The following is a 21435-nucleotide window of genomic DNA, read 5'->3' on the forward strand; positions in this document are numbered from 1 at the left end:
GTTCACCCAAGAGTGAAAGCAAATATCAAGTACATTTTAAATCTCAAAGAGCTGTCTTCCGACACCAAATATTTAGGGAATCCTCTGTTCTTAGGAAGAAGCAAAACCAAGGCCTAGGAAGATATTAGGAAAAAGGCAGAGATGAGCCTGTAAAGCTGGAAAGCCAATCTTCTGTCGTAGGCGAGAAGATTCACCTTGGTCAAGTCTGTAATAACAACAATGCCGGTCTATGCTTTATCTACCTGTAAATTACCGAAAACATGGTGTAGGAGCATTGATAAGCTAGCTTCCAATTTCCTTTGGAGAGTCAATTCTCAGCAGAAAGCCAATTTCATTCCTATCTCCTGGATTTCTGTGTGTAAACCCAAAGCTGATGGAGGCCTGGGGATTCGCAAAGTCTATCATATTAACATAGCCATGCTATGTAAACTGGGTTGGGCATTAGAGACCAACAATGATTCGATGTGGGTTAAAGCCGTCAAGGCTAAATACTTCCCGAACTCCTCTTTTATGAGATACAGAAAGAAAAAAGACTAATTCTTGGCAATGGAATGGAATTCTTAGTGTAAGATCGGTGCTGGCTAGAGGGATGTGCTTCAGGGTTGGCAGAGGAAATAAGATCAACTTCTGGGAAGACCCATGGGTTCCCAACAATCCAACCTTTAAGCTGTTACCAAGTCCGACTGGTTTCCTTATTGAAGAAGGCATGGTGGAGTCGCTGCTTCTTCCAAATGGTGCTTGGAACATGACTAGATTGAACTCGCTCTTTGATTCTGAATCCATCCAAAATATCCTTAAAATTTTCTGGGTGGATTGTGATTCATAAGATGAACTTATGTGGTTGGGTAGTCACTCTGGAACTTTTACAGTTAAATCGGTTTATAGATTTCTTAACCAGGAAGGAAGCGCACACTTGAGGTGGTGGAGACAACTATGGGCAAGTGACATTCATAGCAGGTTGAAATTCTTTTTATGGAAACTGTTTGTGCACGATCTACCTCTTAGGGCTTCTTTAGTCCACCGAAACTGGAAGATTGAGTCGTCAAATTGTCCTCATGGTTGTGTGGTCATAGAAAGCCAAATACATCTGTTTTTAAATTGTCATGTAACAAAGGCTGTGTGGTTTGTTTCACCTTGGACCATTAGATGGAACATCTTTCAAGTAAATCATTTGGAAACCTACTTTCAGCTCCTTTTAAATCCATCGGGAAAGTTGCCTATACACCAAGAAGACCAGGGGAAGTTTTTTCTTTTCGTAGCGTTGGCTCTTGATACTCTGTGGAAAATTCGAAACAAATTGTGTTCGAAGGAAAGGCAATTTTTTTGAAGAATGAAGTTGATGCTTTGTTAACAGGTTTAGGGAGTTTGTAAATTTATCGGATGGCCCCAACAATCATCCAATCGAAGTGGCTTCTTTTTGGTCTCCACCTCCAAATGGCTACGTTAAGATTAATACGGATGCGGCTTTACGAAACGAGGAAGCTAGTCTCGATCTGGTGGCAAGAAATCATTTTGGTAGAATTCTGAAGGTTCAAGTGATAAGGGAGAAGATCGATAGGCTAGAAGCTGCAGAAGTGGCTGCAATCTTCCATGCACTGTCTATGGCTGTCGAGGAGGGTTATACCCATATTATCTATGAAAGCGACTCGAAAGCTGTAATCCAAAGCATAAACGATCCTGACAAGTACTCTGTGCACTGGTCTACCTCTATTTTTATTAGGAAAACATCTGTTTTTTGCTCTAGGTTTCAGGCTATTTCCTTTGTTTGGGTCCCAAGGAACCTTAATCAGCTAGCACATGTCACGGCCAATGGGACTTGGTCAACCCAGGAAGATGTATGATTCATTTTTTGTTAAACTCTAATATCTTTACAAACCTTCTGGATCAGGATTGTGGAAGTTGTTAAACCACTTCCTGGTTCCTGGCATCATGTTGTTTGTGTGTGTTTGCTTTGTTTTTTGTTAATATAACTATCCCCTTTCAGCCAAAAAATATATATATATAAAATATTATATATATATATATATAATTTACAATTTTTAAATGCCAAATTTGACACAGACAATGCATCATATTATAAAATACAATAACCGATAATATTTTTCACTAAATTTATTAAAAAACATTTGTCTTTCATTTATTTATTTCTCTGGTCAAGAGTCAGAGAATCCATTCCCAGATCATAAAAATGAGAGACATGAACTTGTAATTTCGTACAGCGCACCAATCCTGCTTATTCCTAAGCGATCACGTGTGGCTTTGAAAGGATTCGCATCGTCACCGTCGGTTTGTTGGGCCCACGTGAACATTCTCAGTAGCAGAAACCAGGTACCCGCAGAATCATATCATACCTCCCTGATCCTGACACGTTTATTTCATTCTCTCTATCTCTCTCTTTTGCGGTTTTAAAAAAAAAAAAAAAAAAATTGAAAAAGACAATTCTTTCGAATTCTAGTGAAAGAAAGACCGCAGAGAGAGAGAGAGAGAGAGAGAGATCGAAAGCCAATTGAAGAAGAAGAAGAAGAAGAAGAAGAAGAAGAAGAAGCTATGCAGCTGATAAACGCGGTAATGGCGATTCGGATGCTGAGTCGGAACCCGGGGGGGTTGGAATCGGAAATCGGAAGCGGCATACCGTTTGGATCGGTGTGGTGGTTCGTTTACGCGGGGATCTGCTGCTTTCTTGTCCTGTTCGCCGGAATAATGTCAGGTCTAACCCTAGGCCTCATGTCTCTCGGTCTCGTCGACCTCGAGATTCTTCAGCGAAGTGGCACTCCCTCTGAGAAAAAGCAAGCTGGTATTCCAAATTCTTCTTCGATTTCTCAATGCTTTCTCTATTCCATCAATATTTGGATTGAATTATCAGAATTTATAATCTAATTTTTATTTTTAATATTATTATTTTTTTAAAGCTGCTATACTTCCAGTGGTTCAGAAGCAGCATCAGCTTCTTGTCACTTTGCTTCTATGTAATGCCGTTGCCATGGAAGTAAGTATTTGCAAATTTTGGTATTTTTTTTTTCTTTTTTAATCTTTGATGTATTTGTACGGTGTGTGTATTTAGAATTTTTGAGGTTGAGGTTCGTAGTTAGTTATTCTATGAGAGAGTTGAGGCATTTATTTTGCTTTAGATTGATTTTTCTTTTTCTTTTCTTTTTTTTTTTTTTTTTTGGGTTGGGGGGGGGGGGGGGGGGGAGTGCTAACATTTTTAAGATCTTCTAATTGACTTTGTTATAATTGCAATGTGCAGGCACTTCCTATATACTTGGATAAACTTTTCAATCAGTATGTCGCTATAATTCTGTCTGTGACTTTCGTTCTATTTTTCGGAGAGGTGTGTGTTTATTTGCTAGCCTTTTTTGTTGTTGTTTAGATAGCTCTGTTTTTTAGATAAGGAATTGTTGTTCTGTTTTAGAACTTGATTTGTTTTTATTTATTTTATTTATCAGGTTATTCCACAAGCTATATGCTCTAGATATGGACTTGCTGTTGGTGCCAACTTTGTTTATCTTGTGCGGATTCTAATGATTATTTGCTATCCGATTGCGTATCCGATTGGCAAGGTATAATTTTGATAGGGTTACATAAAATTGATTATATGTAATTGCCAAGTAATTATGGAGAAGAGGGAGGCAAATACTTTCTTTTTATGTTCTTTATCTTTACTTAGTAATTAATATTTCAATCAACTTTTAAATTTCGCTCTCTTGAACCTATGTTTTTACTTTAAACTTTGGAGGCCTGGATATAAAAACAGTAAATTTGAATCTGTATGCTTAAACAATAAGTTTTTTTCAGATTGCATTGACTTGTATATACTTCTTAACATTGAGAATATGCATTCTAGATATTGGACTGGGTACTGGGACACAATGAAGCATTATTTAGGAGAGCTCAGTTGAAAGCCCTTGTCTCCATCCATAGCCAGGAGGTAAAGTGTAGCTCTTCAGAATTTATTTGCATATTTGATAAAACCATCCAACTGCATCTATAAGTTGAAGTATAACCATAATCTATGTTGGTTAGTACTTATTATAACGTCCTTTTGTTCTTGTATACAGGCTGGCAAGGGAGGTGAACTTACACATGATGAGACAACAATTATCAGTGGTGCACTTGATTTAACTGAAAAGGTAGGCATGCTGATGCCAATTAATATTTTCTGATGCTTATCTCTTGTAGTTTTACTGCTTTTGGATCAGAAGTGGAAGTGGAGCAACTAGTAATATGCTGCTCTAGAATTTGCAAAAATAAAAGGAAAAGCTGTTGAACTATTAATTTGAACGTCTGGTTCCTACTTCATGTACAAGCTTTAATTATATTCTGTCGGACAGTTCTTCCTTTTCTTTCAATAAACCTTCACACTTTTGATATTTATTAATATGATCACAATGTAAAATTTTTATTTTATTTTCTAATTAATCAAACAGACCGCTGAGGAGGCTATGACACCCATCGAATCAACCTTTTCCTTAGATGTTAACTCAAAGTTAGACTGGTAAGTTCTGCTCATATCAAATGGTGAGCTTCTGCTTATGTTGAACTACATGACCTATCTTCTTGCATTTGAATATGTCTGAAAGATTTTGTAATCATAACCATAAAAAATAGATGTGTTTCCTTAAATTAATTTGGTATTTTTAGCAGATGTTCTTGATAACAAGAAGAGTTTTTTCTATATTTTAACCTTATTTCTCTCCTCTTCTGGTTGAATAACAACTCAGGGAAGCCATGGGGAAAATTCTTGCTCGGGGTCATAGTCGAGTCCCTGTCTATTCTGGGAATCCAAAGAATGTCATTGGGCTTCTTTTGGTAGGTTTTTTTAAAACTTTAAACTAGTTGATATCTCTATCGCCTATGAATTCAAAGGTTTGACAATGTTAATTGAATTAACAATTGGTACCGTTATACTCCTCCTTTTTTTCTTTAACTGTGTTACTTCTGATGGGACTAGGTGAAAAGTCTTCTTACAGTCCGACCAGAAACAGAGACCCCAGTCAGTGCTGTTTCCATCCGAAGAATTCCCCGGTATGCTTTTACAACCTTAAATGCCTAATTATTTCTTAACCAGAAGTGAGTACAGACTGTCAAAGTTTTCACGTATGCATCCTGTTCCCAGGGTTCCTGCAGATATGCCACTGTATGATATATTGAATGAGTTTCAGAAGGGCAGCAGTCATATGGCAGCTGTGGTGAAGACTAAAGGGAAAAGCAAGGCCCTTCCACCAATGATTGATGCGGAGAAAGTTGAAGGAAAAAAGCAAAACGGCGGGGACTCCCAACTGACTACTCCTCTTCTTGCCAAGCAGGATAAAAAATCCGACAGTGTTGTTGTTGACATTGACAGGGCTACAAAGCCTACCAATTTAAGTAAGGAAAGTAATGGTTTGCCCAGTTTGTCAGATGACATAGAAGATGGAGAAGTCATAGGTATTATCACCCTGGAAGATGTATTTGAAGAACTTCTGCAGGTAAAATTCTACACTTTGTTATCTCTTTCATTTTGTGAAAATTCTTTTGTTTTGCTGTAGATTACTGAGTAAGGATTTGGTTGACAAATGCAGGAGGAGATTGTGGATGAAACAGATGAATATGTTGATGTACATAAAAGGTATGCCAGAGATAAAAAGTTTTTAAGTTTTTTTTTTGGTACAAGTGACAATCTCCCAAGATTTTGTTTTTTTGCTTCAATCTTTGTTTGCAGGATACGTGTCGCTGCAGCCGCAGCTGCTTCATCGATGGCAAGGGCACCATCAATTCGTAGGTTAACCGGCCAGAAGGGACCAGTAAGTGTACACTATTTTTTAGTTCATTCATAGCAATATCAATTAGAATGATTGATGAACCAAACCGACTCGGTGCCTTCATAACATCCTTTTTTTGTCTTCTACACTCTGTGATTGGTTCTAGTAGTTGATGCTTATAAGTTTTATCTAATATTTTTATGATTCCCAGGGAGGTCAAAGTAAGCAAGGACTAACCCCGAAGAAATCAGTTGAGGACAATTTGAACTCGCCCAGGTTACAAGGGGCTTTTAGCGAACATGGGAACAAACGACAATAGCGCGACAAGTCATTTTTCAATTCGAATGATCTCTCCAAGGAAGACATATTTGTATTCAAACTGAAGCAGAGAAAGGAAGAGTGTGGCTGGGGCGTTGTTACATAAAATGTAATTTTTTTGTATTTTTGTTTTTGTTTTTTTTTTTTTTTTTTTTGGGTAGTTTGTTTAGGAATTTACGTATGCTTGTCTTAAATTTCACGCCGCATTAATTTATAAAATATGTTTAGTGGCTTGAGCTGAATATGTACGTAAAACATCTTTGATTTTGATCCTCCTGGGCTCGAACCACTAGTTTTCCCAACAAAAAAAAATAAAATAAAATAAAATAAAATAAAGGTGTTTGTATTAATTTACCCGAGAGAAGAGAAGTCACCAGACCCCAAGGTGATAGACGACCTGCGTGTATCATGATGATGTTGATAAGCTCTGTTCTCTTGATGGAATTTGCTTTTATGTTTGATATTTGTTACATGAGTCTTGTCTATTTACATAATATTTGAAAGCCAAGTCTAACTGGAAAGCACCATTATTTAGATTTTTAAGAAAATATAATATAATACATATATTAGAATATTCACAGCGAGAGAGAGAGAGAGAGAGAGAGGTATATACCACATAAAAAACTAAAATATATAAAACTATATATGACATGGTTAACAAGCAAATAAAACTATATCTATTTTATCAACCACAATTTCTGCAAGTTGACCTTCTGCAACAAAAGTTAAGGGCCAATACTATGGTTCTATCCAACAAAAATAGAAAATCAAATTGATTCAAAATTTTGCATACTTTCCTCACCAGCTATTCTCCATGTACCTAGTAAGATAACTTTTCCTTAAGCCTACTCCTTTCTCAACCATCAAAGCCTCTCATCCCAGCTTAAGAGAATCACAGTACACCTCCATATGATATAAAACCTTGTTCGTTGTTCACGGATCACCCTCGAACACTTCTGCCATGGTCGAATCTTCGGGACTCTAATGGAGGAAAACTGGCCAGTTCTACTCATGGTGATTCAGTTAGAGGACAGAAAACTTTTTAACTTTTGGTTGACAAAAGAAGATGGTTTTGAAAATTGTAAAGCTCTAAGAAATCTGAATATATCTGATGGAATGTAAGGAGGCTTATATATATATATATATATATAGCGAGAGAGAGAGAGAGAGAGAGAGAGAGTGAGGGACTATGTGCACCGAAATATGTTGACAGAGCATTATGTGTTAGCGGATGGACAAGTGTTGGGCATTGACTGGTTTTAACAATTTTCTTTTCTTTTGAAAAAAAAAAAAAGTGGTCCCAATGAATCAAAGATGACAAAGCAGACACATCAGCTTGTCTCCCCTGCCAATCACCCTGGAAAAGGACTGGTTTCTGGCTTTTTATCGTCTGAAAAAATTGAAGGCCATCCCTGTCTCTATTATAGAGGGACTTTTAATTTGTCCCAAAAAGACTCAATTTTGTATGAACAAACATAGCAAATTAAGCATACCATGCAACAAAACCAAGAAAATTCCAGCTAACCCTTTAGTTTGGATTCCTTGAAAGAGGTATTTCTTAATGTAAAGACGGCACGCATAGCACACAATAGTACCTTTTCGGTTTCACAAGCATTCAATGAAATTTTGGGTTTGTTTATTTCCTTGAAAAACTATAATATTTTTGTGATGAAAAATTATGTTAGAAAAAGTAGGAATTCAGACTGTTTCCCGACTTTCTGAATTCTAGCTAGCTAATTTAGTTTCATTGAGTACGTACGTACATTACTATAAAGTGCTAACGAAACAAAATTAGAATGAATTCTACGTAATTGGGGCTTTCTATTTTTGTTTGTCTAACAATGTTCAAACAAAGAGTACAATTTTCTGGTTAGGTCGACAAGTTAATCACAGCTAGAGAAGTTTTAGTCAGAGAAAAAGTATATGGACGCTTATGGCCGAAAAAGGGGGAATATGTTGGAGGCTTTTGCTTTTGGGAGAATGACCAACAGATATCTTTTGCCTCCATGAATTTCTTTTATCTTTTTTTCTATAAATCTCTCTTTTTACTGTACTTTCTAACAGAAAAACAAAAGCTGTGGGATTTGCATGGAATCTGAAAGTACACTTTGGTTATGTCAATTAGATTGTAGTTGCAGAAAACAATAGTGAAGAAAGTAGGCAAATTGGAAGGAAAAAAAATTAATGAGGTTAAGCAGTCGCTTTTGGGTAGGCAAAGGAAATGACAGCTTTTGTATTTGCATTGGACATGAAGCATGTGCAGAAGTTTCCCAAGACACGCAATATTCAAAGTGTTTCAGAAACTCAGTTACTCTACTTGTGATTTGAAGTTTTTTCTTATATCAAATTGAGCACATCTGGTTTGTAATCTTCCTACTTTTTGTGAGTTTTCTTTTGTGCTTACATGCAATCTTTATTCACCAAAAAAAATAAAAATTAAAAAAAAATTAAAAAAAAAAAAGAAAAAAAAAGAAGAAGAAGAAGAAGAAGATAGAGTACAATAAATGAGATCAAAGATAAAGAACGCTGAAATACGCATATTTCTTACATTCTGATCATAGGTTTTGGTTACAAAAACCGACCAAATCCAAAAGCAAGCAATACAAAAGCTGATAAAGTAGGAAACATTTAACAAAGTGGACAAACGCATGGAGACCAAAAACTGTACAAAATATATATCAGCCTGCATCAAATGCCCTGTGGTAATTAGTATGATATATTACAGTCCAATACGACATAAGTATTACAGTATGGTCCTGCGTACCAAATAGTCAGTACTTGCGCAAGCCAAGGAGCATCTCTATGCAGACCCTCATAATATAGAGCTTTCCTCTTTGCTGTCTCACTATTCTTCTCCATTTATCGAATCTCTTGCCCATATTTTTTCCTTCCCTTATTTGATATCTCTAAATTGCAAAAATACCCTTAAAAATTTATTGGGGATCAAACTGATCACAGAGAATGCCTTTCCATTTATATCCACATACACACTTTCAAAAGGACCCTAGTCAAAGGGTCCCATTTGTGCCATCACAGTTTATCTGTGTCACGTGCCCTTCTCCATCTAAATTCAACTTAAACATCTTTTTCACTTATTTTTTCTTTTTTAATTTTTTTGCCTGCCATTCATGACTGTCACTCTCCTGAAAGCAGTTCCAAAGTACAAAAACATGGACTTTATCTTCCATGAAGTTTGAGCCCCACTTCATTATCCTGTTTTTTGGACATGTATAAGTTTTTCTGTTTCTCTATGTTTGCATTTTGAGAAAACCATGAAAATTTTTAAAGGGTTGAAAACATCACGTGACCACTAGATTTCAAAAATATCGCTTCCTTCTTTATTTCTAAGTCTCTCCAAAGTCTATTAACAAGGAAGATTACAAAACCCAGCTTCATATTCAACCTGTCTAATCATGTCCAATTGCCATGCAAAAGATTGACAAGAAAAAGGATAAAAACCTTATCCTTAAGAAATTTAAGCTTCAAAGATAAGATCTTCATTATCGCATATAAATCTATGTGGACCTTCTTGAGTGGTTTCTAATCTTACTGATTTATATATGTATATATATATACAGCTATATATATAATTGTGAACAAGTAAAATCCAAGTATAAGGATGGCCAAAGATACAGATGAATGAGTTCTCTGGACCCAAAAATGAAGCTGCTCAGTCTGCATCAGAAACTGTTGCAGAACAGGCAGGATAGTGTTATCAAGTTGGTAAACACCATTGGAATATTGTGCTTTTTATACAAACTGATAGGCTTTAAGATAGAAAAGAAAAGAAAAGCAAGAAAAGGAACGGAAAGTAAAATATAGAGGTGGTGGGGGTCTTAATTTTCTTCAGTTGAGAGTGTGTGGGAAGTACAATAATGGGGACAGTAAGTGGGTTTAGATTATCTGGTTTTGGTGAAGATGTGACTAACTGAGACACCACAATCACAACATTCCCTTTAAAGAAACATCATGGAAAAAGAGCTGTTAAATCCTCCCACTGTCATAAAAGAGGGAGAAATTTGATCAAATTTGCTTTTAGACCAGATTTTAGGCAAAAGCCCAGAAAACATAAAGCTATGCTGATCTTTTCGATTTGATGATAACCATTATTAATTTCCTGATAAGGATATAAACCCACAGATATTTATTAGGTTGCTCCTGTATGTATATATATAGCGTGTACTCTTACTATATATACATATACATGCAGTTTAGCAGCAAAAAACAGTATATGTCGTAATGGAGTTTGTTTTTGCCTAATAATTGATTGATGCTTCTTCAGGAGTTTACAAATTATTGAGTTTCCAACTTGAAAACTGAAATTTCTGGTCTCTCTCTCAATATCTATATATGTACTTTAGCTATACCTGGTTTTTATGTAGTTTCCACTTTAAGAATATTATACTACAGCTCCATGTGCTTGCATATGCTAGCTGAAGGCTTGTAGCTATTTCTAATAATTATTTCTCTCATTGTATTTTATTAGCCGGCCAAACATTTTCTTCCCAATTGCTTTTGTTCTTTATTTTTGCGTGGGTTCTTCTACAATATTGAAAATGTTACAATGATCAACATAAAACAAAAACACAAAAAAAAAAAAATAATAATAAATAAATTTATTAAGTGAAAGATTAGATTGTAATCTATAATTAATTTCAAAATATAATGATCAGAGAAACCAAATAAATCAATCAAAATGTATAAATTTCATGTGTTAATATTTAATTAACTTATGTTTAGTTATATCTATTTCTTCGAGGATTTATTTATTCATAACTAAATTATATTAATGAATAAAATATTAACACATAAATTTTATATATATTTTGATAGACTTATTTGATGCCTTTAGTACTATTCATTTAATAATTATAAATTGAAAATTGAGATTTAGATAAAAGATTGATCAGTTGAAAAGCTTAAAGGCAAAAAGATTTAGAGGGTTGGATTGGATATATTGTATATATCTTCCTCACTTATTTACTTATAATGAATAAATAGAGAAAATTATAAATAATGAATTAACATTGGTTTAGAGGGCTGTGAGAGAAAATCTATTCGGCCCAATAAAAAACCATTTGGGCCCAACAACAATTTCGATCTAAGATGATTCATATAAGGCCCACCATATTGAGACTCTTAAAAATTTTATTTATTTTATAGAAAAAAAAAAAAAATTTTTTTTGTCAAATTGTTGAAATTTTCAACTTATCAGAAACTTCCAAGAATGGTAGATAGTTATCAATTACAACCCTCTTCCTCGAAGCTCTCCTTCAGCATCATCTTCTACAAACTAGAACTACAACTACAACTTTTGCCTCGTAAAAACCATCCAAACGACGTAGTTTCGACGTACATACACACAGAGGGATGTCGTGCTTGGCGTCTTGCTGTGTTGCTTCGTCCTGTGGACTCTGCTCCTCCGTGGCCTCTGGGATCTCCAAGGCATCAGCTAGAATCGCTTACTGTGGTATTTTCGGCATTTCACTCGTCGTTTCTTGGATTCTCAGAGAAGTTGGAGCTCCCCTTTTGGAGAAATTCCCATGTGAGTTTTAAATGATTTCAAAAATTTTTTAGCTAATTTTCTATTGGGTATGTGAAAGTTCCAATCTTTTTTTAGCTTTTTAGTGCCTTGTGCTTAATGATTATTGGCTAAAGATGCAACATTGGGAATTTTCGATTTTTTTTTTTTTTTTGGGGTTTGCTTGCTTTTAATTTTAATTGCCATTTTCCTGAAAACGGGTTACTGATAAGAAAATGCAGACTTTGTTTTAGGATTAGTAGATTGAAGATTAATTGGGAAATGCGATTTGGGATCACTATAAAGTGTATAACTCTGTAAGCCATGTTGACAATCATTTTTCTTTATCCTAACTTTCTGTTATCTATGCTAATTAGAATTTCTCAGTGAACTCTATATGAAGCATTAATATCTCCCAAAGGCAAAAATTGTAAAAGATTCGATTTATTTCTACTACCAGACTTGTTTGAGTGCTAGAGACCATACGGTTTATATATATATATATATATATATGTATATATCATATTTTATTGATTCTCATTAACAGATTATGGAAATTTCTTTACTTATTTGACTCTAAGGTAGCTCTTATGTCATTGTTCTTGCCCTTGTTTTATTTTTTATTTTTTTTGGTGTTTATAGGGATAAGTGGTTCTGGTTCAGAAACTCACTCAAAGGAATGGTATCAGATACAAGCAGTTCTTCGTGTGAGCCTGGGGAATTTCTTGTTTTTTGCAGTATTTGCTCTTATAATGATTGGTGTAAAGGACCAAAATGACAGACGCGATTCATGGCATCATGGTGGATGGACTGCAAAGATAGTGATATGGATTTTGTTGATCATCCTCATGTTTTTTATGCCAAATGTCATCATCTCGATATATGGTCGGTTACTAACTGAGAGATTTAATTTGATTTCAAGGCAATGTTTGTCTTTTGATGCTTTTCATTAACCTGGTGTTGGTGGGGACTTTGTGAGTGTTCCTTGATATTTTCATATGTGAAATAAATAGCTGATTTTATTTGTTTGCTAGTCACAGTGTCTCTAATTATCATTATCAAGTTGGATTTATAACCATTTTAAATCGTACTTCTTGTCTTGATATTTTGTCATCATCTGTGCCAACTCTCTGTATTTGCAGGAGTTTTATCAAAATTCGGAGCTGGCTTATTTTTACTTGTACAAGTGCTTATTCTACTTGACTTTACTCATTCATGGAATGATGCTTGGGTTGAGAAAGATGAACAAAAATGGTTGGTTCAAGTATCCTACTTCATCTGCTTGCAAAAACAACAAAAAGGAAAAAAAAAAAAAACACTTCATTTTCCATAAATTTTCCTTTTCCTGCTCATATTTTGATTCCTAACTCCATATCTGTATATTCTTTAGGTATGTTGCTTTACTTGCTGTATCAGTTGTATGCTACCTTGCTGCATTTACACTCTCTGGACTTCTGTTCATTTGGTTCAACCCCTCCGGTCATGACTGTGGTCTCAATGTCTTCTTTATCGTGATGACTATTATCCTTGCAATTGCATTTGGTATTATTGCCTTACATCCCAAGGTAAGGAGAATATTATATTTTCTTGTTAATTCCCTCATTTTTAATCTTATTCATCATCCCCATTGTCCTCCCCCTAATACACACATCTACTAAGTGTGGCAAACCTGGGACTTTTGAGGTGTCACACTCCTTTTAGGATAAAAAGTAACTTTTGCTTACAAAATGATTTCGTTTGGAATTTCAAACAGGTTAATGGCAGCCTCTTGCCTGCATCTGTGATATCTATTTATTGTGCTTACATTTGCTACACGGGTCTTTCTAGTGAACCTCGTGACTATGCATGCAATGGTCTTCATAACAAATCCACAGCGGTATCCACAAGTACCCTGATTCTTGGGATGCTGACAACTGTTCTTTCAGTTATATACTCGGCACTTCGTGCTGGATCTTCAACAACTTTTCTTTCACCACCATCTTCACCGAAGTCAGGTACTTAAATTGATACAGACTTAAACTTAGTCTTCTTCTTTTTCTTCTACCTCTTTTAATTTACTTAAGTACCAAGACAGAGAACTCAAAAGTACAACTAGTAGACACCTCAGCTTCTGCTTCTTTCAATAATGTTTTGAAAGCCCTTCAATTAAATGTGAAGCTGCTCTGATGTTTATCATATATTAGTGATTGAAATGTTCTCGTACAATTGTTAAATCTTGCTTTGCAGGTGCTACAAAACCTCTTCTTGAAGGTGAAGAGATAGAAGAAGGGAAAGAAAAGAAGGAAAATGAATCACGACCTGTTAGCTATTCATACACATTTTTCCACCTGATATTTGCCCTGGCTAGCATGTATTCAGCAATGCTTCTTTCAGGATGGACGAACGCATACGAGAGCTCAGACCTGATAGATGTTGGATGGACATCAACCTGGGTCCGAATAGCTACGGAATGGGTTACTGCAGCTTTATACGTGTGGTCCCTCATTGCTCCTCTTATCCTCCCTGATCGTGAGTTCTTTTAGGTGCCTTGTTCAAAAATGTTTCTGTCATAACCAGAGTTTTAATAGTTAAGTAGTTGTCAATGGCGTTTGTTCATGTAATTATGTTTTGTTCTTTTCCTTGGCTTATGAGAAGATCACTGAATAACTTAGCTTGATCTGGCTAGGATGCATATGTATATGTATAGATGTGATGGAGATATTAAAATTGGAAGGGGATGAAATGTTGGTATTGTAATTTCATATATCTTTTAAGGCCTAGTATGCACTTAAAATCTCCTGATCTTGAAACATTTTTCCTTTGCTTTGTATTAGTTTCTTTCTATCAAATTGAGTTAGTCCTATTTTAAATATTAGTATTTGATTGAATGTGGGTGGTGGTCTTTTTCTTTGATTACATTGATTTTTGGTGGACAATCTATGGGCTTGTTTATGGTTTTGATAGCCATCAAGGGAGACTAACAGATGGCCTAAAATTAATTTCTGATTTCAAAATCTCATTCATTTTTGTTATCCTATTTAATTTCTTTCATTGTAACTGAGAAGAGTATCAATTATGTAGGGAAGAAAAAATAAAATAATAATGATAAAAAAAAGGTCTAAATTCTTGATTGGTGGATTGGATTGAAAATCATGATTTTTATTGGTATGTGTAAGTGTTTATTAAATTAATTGAGGAAAAAAAAATTATAAATGAGAATGGAGATAGAATCTGTCATGAATTTAAATGAATGAAAATGCAATGGTTTTAAAAAATATAAAATCTTTCAATTTCATGCATTGGTATAAGCATTAAATTGCATTTCTTTGAAAAAAAAGAAAAAAAGAAAAAAAGAAGTAGAAGATATCTTTTGAATTCTGAAGACTTTTCAATTATCTATTTTTTATTTAGTTTGAAAATTTAACCATTAACAAATAATGTTTTGATTTTTAAAATTATTATCCAATTAAAAGTTAATCTAATAGATAAGTAAATAAATCATAATAAAAAATAAAAACTAAAAGAAAGAAAAGAATATTTATGATCTCTTGCACAGATGGGAAGGCTTCCATTTAAGCTTAACAACTCCCAGTCTCTCAGAAGAGCGCGTGGATAAACTCACCACCACCAACAAACAAGCAAGCAAAGAGCTAACATGCGCACCCCACCACGCCTCCATTAATTTTCTTCTTCCTCTCGCAATTTTCTTTTCCTTCGATCCAAACACAGACAAAAATTTCACACTTACACTTCCCCTTAATTATAATAATAATATATATATATATATATATATATGTAAAATGAAAATTAAATAAAAATAAAAGAGAGAGAGAGAGAGAGAGAGAGAGAGAGAGAGAGAAAGAGAGAGAAACTCCGTTACGTTTCTCTAACATGCGCCATCTGTTATTTGTCACCACCTCCTCCTCCTCCATTACCACCACCATCACCATGCCCTCATCGTCTTCTTCTTCAACCCTCTCTTCCTCAACATCGGCTTCTCCTAAGCCCAAATCCTCAAACCCTAACCCTAACCCTAATTCCTCCCTCCTCTGCAAGCACTCTCCATCTGCCACTCTCGACCTCCTCATACTCATCCTCGTCCTCTTCTCCGGAACATTCCTCGTCACCTCCTACTTCTCCTACCTCTTCAACTCCCTCTCCATCCTCCTCTCCTCCTCCACCTTCCACCTCCACCACCTCCCTCTCCCTTACATCCTCGGCTTCTTCGTCGCCTTCGCCTTCGCCGTCATCTTCCTCGAGTTCTGTTGTGGTGCCCGATCCCGGAAGTGTGATAAGCCCGGATGCAAAGGATTGAAGAAGGCTATGGAGTTCGATTTGCAATTGCAGACTGAAGAGTGCGTCAAGAATGGTTCGAAGGAGATCGATAGGTTGCCTTGGAAAGGTGGAAGCGAAGGGAATCCGGATTACGAGTGTCTCAGGTCTGAGCTGAGGAAGATGGCTCCGCCGAATGGCCGTGCGGTTTTGCTCTTCCATGCCCGCTGTGGATGCCCTGTTGCTAAGCTTGAGGGTTGGGGACCAAAGCGTGGTCGGCGGCATAAGAAGTGAGTTTTTTTTTTTTTTTTTTTGAATTCGAATTATAGGTGGTGTCAATGCCCATTTCTTTGTAAGCAGATGATTTGTTCAATTGGGAGGGTCCTTTTTTCAATTTCTTTGTTATCAATTTCTATTTTTGGTGACATTTTTTAATGGGGATAATTGGATTAAAAGCTTATTGGAAATGGAAAATGGAAACGGAAAAGAATTCAATTCAGTGCATTTTCAGTGTTTATAATTGATCTGGATCATTGTGTGAGTGAGAAAATTTTTATTGGAAATCTTTGCATTAGGACTCGAAGATTTGAGCAGTTTCTCTCACTGAATTGAATTATGCTGGGCATGTGTGGATGGATGAATCTTGATCTGCTATATTCTATGGAATTTAAAATTCTAGTGTTTTACTCTACGTTTAGCTCTTACTTCTTACATAAAATAAATCTTTGCGATCTTGTGATTCATCGACGAGAGCAGAACCATTTATGCACACAAAGTACAAATTTTTGTTATGGAGGTGGAAGTTCATGTCTTGAAACAATAACTAGTAAAAGAACTTTTTTCTTCTTCTTTTCTTTTTTTTTTTTTTTTTTTTTTTTTTTTTTTTTTTCCCTTCTTGTATATTACTCTGCTATCATGAAGTGTAATGGTATAAATTATTGCTAGACGTGCTATCATATTGAATATAATCCGGCGTGAGACAGTGAGTTTTGTTTATCGTTCAAGTTAGTGCAATTTCTGTTCCCATACTGGGTTCCTTGTTTTCTAAATGAAGATTGTAAATTCAGTAGTGAATTAATTGGGCATAGTTTGTATGCTTAGATATTAGGTGGAAAGAAAAGGAATAGGTTTTGTTATTTTTGGCGTATTGTGATATTTTTGTCACCACTTCAATGAAATGGTGCTTTACAGTTAATAAATCAGGAGTCTTGGAAGCGTATAACTCAGACATCAATCTTTGTGGTACAAGGTAGAAATTGTTCTGCAATCACTCTGGAGGCTTTATGAGTTTGATGGAGAAGTTTGGATTGATTTAGTTGTAACTGGGGGCAGGTGTTAAGATTCACAGTGGGATAAGGAAGGATATAATGCAGGAGAGTAATCAAAGAATGGCCAATCCTCATTGCATATTGAAAAAGATGTGTGACTTCTCTTTCTCTCTTAATATATTAGAATCGAAAGCTGTAATAAAATCCTTTATTATTATTTTGTTTTCTTAAAACCACAATTTAGACAAATTATAGGATGTTACCAAGTTTTGCTGTGTTTGAATTCCTTATTAATCACTTTCTATCATTAGTTTATCATGCCCCTGATTCTTTCCCAGTCATACAATTACCAAATATTTGTTTTTCTTGTGCCTTAGTCTAGTCTGGGGTGATTTGATTTCTTAGATTAAGCATATTATGTTTCTTTAACCTTAAGATATTGGACTTCCATGTAGAGCTTTGTTTCCTCAACTTATGGGCATCATGCAGTTGTTGTTTTGCATTCGATGCCCTTTCTGAAAGTTTTCCTATTGCAATGCATTTCGAGTGCAATTATATGTTGGCCTAATATAAACCATAGCATCTAGTGCATAAATTTTGTATTAATGTCTCGCAAATCAATTAAATTGGCATACTTTCTAGCTGATTTTCTGTTAACCTGTATGAGCACTGTTCGATTAATGAGTCTTATGTATCATTTCAATTTCAATTTTGGGCAAAATGATTATACGACACCTGCCTACACAATCAATCCGTGGACGTCTATACAGTTCAACAAATCATTAAACATTTGTTTAGATTATATGTATATATATGCTGTTTTCTATTTAGTAGGGAAAGAAAAGACATAAAAAGTTTTATATTTCTTTCTTTTAAAGTAAATATGTAAGGGAAATTCAGATATAAAATGGTTTGTACATGTTTTTTGCAGAGACTGAATTGCATTGTATAAATAATAAGATATTTCCAAGTAGTTTAAAGAAATAGAGGAAGGCCAAGGTGATGATTAAGAGGATGATGTGTCCCCTAGCAGACATCTCATTGGCTTTCCTCTTCAAATAACTGAATATTTGGACTTTACTTTTATCAAAGTTATCACTTCAAAAAATATGATTTGGGGTTGGCTTCAACTTGATGATGTTGAAAACATCAATTTAAGTCCTGTGGCATGCCTTGCAAATGCATATATAGATTCTGAAAAAAACTTATATATTCTAGAATTCTTACAAACAGGTGATAATTTAAGTGAAATTGAATTCTCAAATTATGTCAAATTGAACCCTAAAAGAATGCTTGATATTTATAATTGGACTATGGTATAACTCAGCACACTATATGGGGCTGACAACTACTAATCTTGTTTATTTCTGAACCCTTTTCTTTCAATGCTGAAGGTATCAAACAAAGCTTGCAAAATGTATACAAGTGCCGTAACAAGATTATATTAATATATTAATCAATTAAATATTAATATATAATATTTGGTAGATTATTTATTACCTTTAACATTATTCTAAAATAAAGCGCACTCGGCATCTGAGCATGAATTATAAATAAAATATGCAATATATTAAAAAATTATAATAATAGTAAAATTTGCAACTAAACTTTTGTTATTATTATTTATGAGTATAGAAGCAACAATTTATATTATGAAAATGAATGCAATAAGGCTAGCATATTAATCTATTCTTTATTAGTTTCAAAAATCATATACTTTACGTCGTCTTTAAGTTTATGTTTTCATTGGGTCATAAACTTTATTTTATAAAGAGAAATTATACTTTCAATAAAATTATAACTCCAATTTTATTAATATTATTTTAAAATTTAATAGGACTGATTAGGTCTATCTAGTGTTATTTTTTTTTAATAATTATTTTTGATGTTAATGCAATGACAAGAACTCATGAACCTTAAATTTATTTTATTTTTTTAAATGTTTTTAAGAAATAAATGAGATTTTAAGAATTAAAATAAATAAATGAAACGGTCCTTTATTTTTCATATTTCCCTCCACGAAGTTCTTCGCTGCCACAAAAGATCTTCTGTCATCTCTTGCTCTCATGATCTTTTCTTTGAGACCCAAATCGTTCCTATCAATTCCATCGATATATCTCAGATGGGTTTCCTCTGCAACCATTGGAGCTCCTCCTCACCTTTTCCAAAACCCAGAGGAGCTTCTCCGCATGTTCTTCCAGACCAGAATCGGCCACAACTCCGATTACGAGCTAGCAATGGTCTCTGCTCTCAAGTCTTGCTCGTCCCTATCAGCTACATTTCAAGGCCAACAAATCCATTCTCTCGTTTTGAAATCTGGGCTAGAATCCAATACTTTTATCAATAACAGTTTGATTAATATGTACGCGAAATGTGGGTTTCTTGCGGATGCTCGGTCTTTGTTTGACTCTTGTTCTAAGGTTGATACGGTTTCTTGTAATATTATGGTTGCTGGGTATGTTAGATTTGGTGAATTGAATAAAGCACGGAACTTGTTTGAGAGTATGCCTGAAAAAGGTTGTGTCTCATACACAACCATGATAATGGGTCTTTCACAGAATGACTATTGGGCCGAGGCAATTGAGGTTTTCAAAGATATGAGGTCTGCAGGTGTTTTCCCGAATGAGGTGACAATGGCGAGTGTAATTTCATCTTGCTTTCATAATAAAGGTGGGATTTGGGATTGTCGAATGCTCCATGCCTTGGTAATTAGGTTGCTGCTTCATGGGTTTGTTATTGTTTCCACAAATTTGTTGCACATGTACTGTAGTTGTTCGAGTGTTTGGGATGCAAGACATTTGTTTGATGAGATGCCTGAACGGAATATAGTTTCCTGGAATGTAATGTTAAATGGGTATTCAAAGGCGGGGCTTGTTGATCAGGCAAGAGAGTTGTTTGAAAGGATTCCTAGTAAGGATGTCGTGTCTTGGGGTACAATGATTGATGGTTATGTGCAAATTGAATGCTTGAGCGAAGCTTTGTTGTTGTATAGAGCAATGTGTCGTACAGGATTGGGACCCAATGATGTCATGGTTGTGGATTTGATTTCGTCTTGTGGGCGATTGATAGCCATTGGTGAGGGTCAGCAGTTTCATGGTGTAATTGTTAAGGCAGGTTTTGATTGCTACGATTTTATACAGGCAACGATTATTAACTTTTATGCTGCTTGTGGCATCATCAGCCTTGCTCGTCTGCAATTTGAAGTGGGCATCAAGGATCATCTTGCATCTTGGAATGCCCTAATTGCAGGGTATATGAGAAACGGAATGGTAGAACAGGCAGCGGAGTTATTCAATAAGATGCCTGAAAGGGATGTTTTTTCATGGAGCACCATGATTTCTGGTTATACACAGAGTGAACAGCCTAATTTGGCTTTAGAACTCTTCCTTGAAATGATAGCTAGTGGGATCCAACCAAATGAAATTACCATGGTGAGTGTTTTCTCTGCCATTGCTACTTTAGGGACATTAATTATTGGAAGATGGGGTCATGAATTCTTGCATAAGAACTCCATCCCTCTTAATGACAATTTAAGTGCAGCAGTCATTGATATGTATGCCAAATGTGGGAGTATCAGTACAGCCTTAGATGTATTCTATGAAATCCGTGACAAAGTGTCAACTGTATCACCGTGGAATGCCATCATATGCGGGCTGGCCATGCATGGACATGCAAAACTGTCTCTCGAAATATTTTCCAATTTGCAGAGGCTTCATATCAAACTAAATTCAATCACGTTTATTGGAGTCTTAAGTGCATGTTGTCATGCTGGTTTGGTGGAGGCTGGTGAGAGATATTTCAAGAGCATGAAGAATGTGTACAACATTGAACCTAATATCAAGCATTATGGCTGTATGGTGGATCTCTTGGGCAGAGCTGGACGGTTACAAGAAGCTGAGGAATTGATTCAGAACATGCCCATGAAAGCAGATGCCGTAATATGGGGAACATTATTGGCAGCATGTAGAACACATGGGAATGTGGAAATAGGAGAAAGGGCTGCAGAGAGTTTGGTAAGGTTAGAGCCATCTCATGGACCTGGTAGAGTTCTCCTATCCAACATATATGCTGATGCAGGGAAGTGGGAGGAGGCATTTTCGATAAGAAGATCAATGCAGATGCAAAAACTGAAGAAATCACCTGGGTGCAGTGGTGTTGTATGATAGAATGATGGAAAAAAGAAAGCAAATGCAAGGCACTATTGTGTAAAATCACTAGTGGAGCGATTAAACAGGATATTATTTTAACAGAGGATTCCATAAGAACCTCTTATTACAAAAAAGTATGTTGCTGCAAGAAAAATATTCTACAAGATGAGACATCACTGCCACCTCAA

The 21435-nt window shown here is 35.4% G+C and overlaps 4 protein-coding genes across 6 annotated transcripts; all 4 read left to right on the plus strand.

Moving 5' to 3' along the window:
- Window positions 1-2191: 2191 nt before the first annotated feature.
- LOC107423285 (DUF21 domain-containing protein At4g14240) lies at window positions 2192-6332 on the plus strand. Its single transcript, XM_016032821.4, has 13 exons — window positions 2192-2794; window positions 2910-2986; window positions 3248-3331; window positions 3447-3560; window positions 3845-3928; window positions 4059-4130; window positions 4428-4495; window positions 4722-4809; window positions 4952-5025; window positions 5117-5468; window positions 5562-5608; window positions 5702-5783; window positions 5953-6332. The coding sequence occupies exons 1-13, from the start codon at window positions 2548-2550 to the stop codon at window positions 6058-6060; spliced, it is 1497 nt and encodes a 498-aa protein (XP_015888307.2). The 5' UTR covers window positions 2192-2547; the 3' UTR covers window positions 6061-6332.
- Window positions 6333-11283: 4951 nt separating this feature from the next.
- LOC107423286 (uncharacterized) lies at window positions 11284-14434 on the plus strand. The gene is made up of 6 exons (XM_016032822.3): window positions 11284-11604; window positions 12223-12465; window positions 12723-12834; window positions 12971-13145; window positions 13334-13574; window positions 13807-14434. Exons 1-6 carry the CDS (start codon window positions 11430-11432, stop codon window positions 14100-14102), a joined length of 1242 nt encoding a protein of 413 aa, XP_015888308.2. The 5' UTR covers window positions 11284-11429; the 3' UTR covers window positions 14103-14434.
- A 732-nt stretch (window positions 14435-15166) lies between these two features.
- On the plus strand, window positions 15167-17417 carry LOC107423252 (uncharacterized protein At5g19025). Of its 3 annotated transcripts, none has more exons than XM_048476742.2 (2): window positions 15167-16121; window positions 16407-16835. In XM_048476742.2, exons 1-2 carry the CDS (start codon window positions 15451-15453, stop codon window positions 16441-16443), a joined length of 708 nt encoding a protein of 235 aa, XP_048332699.1. In that variant the 5' UTR covers window positions 15167-15450; the 3' UTR covers window positions 16444-16835. The 3 variants fall into 3 exon arrangements, with proteins under 3 accessions (XP_048332699.1, XP_048332702.1, XP_048332701.1); XM_048476745.2 differs by lacking the exon at window positions 16407-16835 and adding an exon at window positions 17081-17417 and having other exon boundaries at window positions 15168-16121; XM_048476744.2 differs by lacking the exon at window positions 16407-16835 and adding an exon at window positions 17023-17417 and having other exon boundaries at window positions 15169-16121.
- Window positions 17418-19063: 1646 nt separating this feature from the next.
- On the plus strand, window positions 19064-21268 carry LOC107423268 (pentatricopeptide repeat-containing protein At5g19020, mitochondrial). The gene has a single exon (XM_016032799.4). The coding sequence runs from the start codon at window positions 19166-19168 to the stop codon at window positions 21260-21262; it is 2097 nt and encodes a 698-aa protein (XP_015888285.2). The 5' UTR covers window positions 19064-19165; the 3' UTR covers window positions 21263-21268.
- The last annotated feature ends 167 nt before the right edge of the window (window positions 21269-21435 follow it).

This window comes from Ziziphus jujuba, chromosome 3, assembly GCF_031755915.1.
Source record: "Ziziphus jujuba cultivar Dongzao chromosome 3, ASM3175591v1".
NCBI lineage: Eukaryota > Viridiplantae > Streptophyta > Magnoliopsida > Rosales > Rhamnaceae > Ziziphus > Ziziphus jujuba.

Excerpts from the sequence above, each read along its gene's own strand:
- LOC107423285 (XM_016032821.4), top strand. The coding sequence starts at position 2,548 with ATGCAGCTGATAAACGCGGTAATGGCGATTCGGATGCTGAGTCGGAAC. Across the intron at positions 5,026-5,116 it reads TCCATCCGAAGAATTCCCCG|GGTTCCTGCAGATATGCCAC; the intron begins GTATGCTTTTAC and ends TCCTGTTCCCAG. Across the intron at positions 5,784-5,952 it reads TAACCGGCCAGAAGGGACCA|GGAGGTCAAAGTAAGCAAGG; the intron begins GTAAGTGTACAC and ends TATGATTCCCAG.
- LOC107423286 (XM_016032822.3), top strand. The coding sequence starts at position 11,430 with ATGTCGTGCTTGGCGTCTTGCTGTGTTGCTTCGTCCTGTGGACTCTGC. Across the intron at positions 12,466-12,722 it reads TGTCATCATCTCGATATATG|GAGTTTTATCAAAATTCGGA; the intron begins GTCGGTTACTAA and ends CTGTATTTGCAG. Across the intron at positions 12,835-12,970 it reads GAGAAAGATGAACAAAAATG|GTATGTTGCTTTACTTGCTG; the intron begins GTTGGTTCAAGT and ends TATATTCTTTAG.
- LOC107423252 (XM_048476742.2), top strand. The coding sequence starts at position 15,451 with ATGCGCCATCTGTTATTTGTCACCACCTCCTCCTCCTCCATTACCACC. Across the intron at positions 16,122-16,406 it reads CGTGGTCGGCGGCATAAGAA|GACTCGAAGATTTGAGCAGT; the intron begins GTGAGTTTTTTT and ends TCTTTGCATTAG.
- LOC107423268 (XM_016032799.4), top strand. The coding sequence starts at position 19,166 with ATGATCTTTTCTTTGAGACCCAAATCGTTCCTATCAATTCCATCGATA.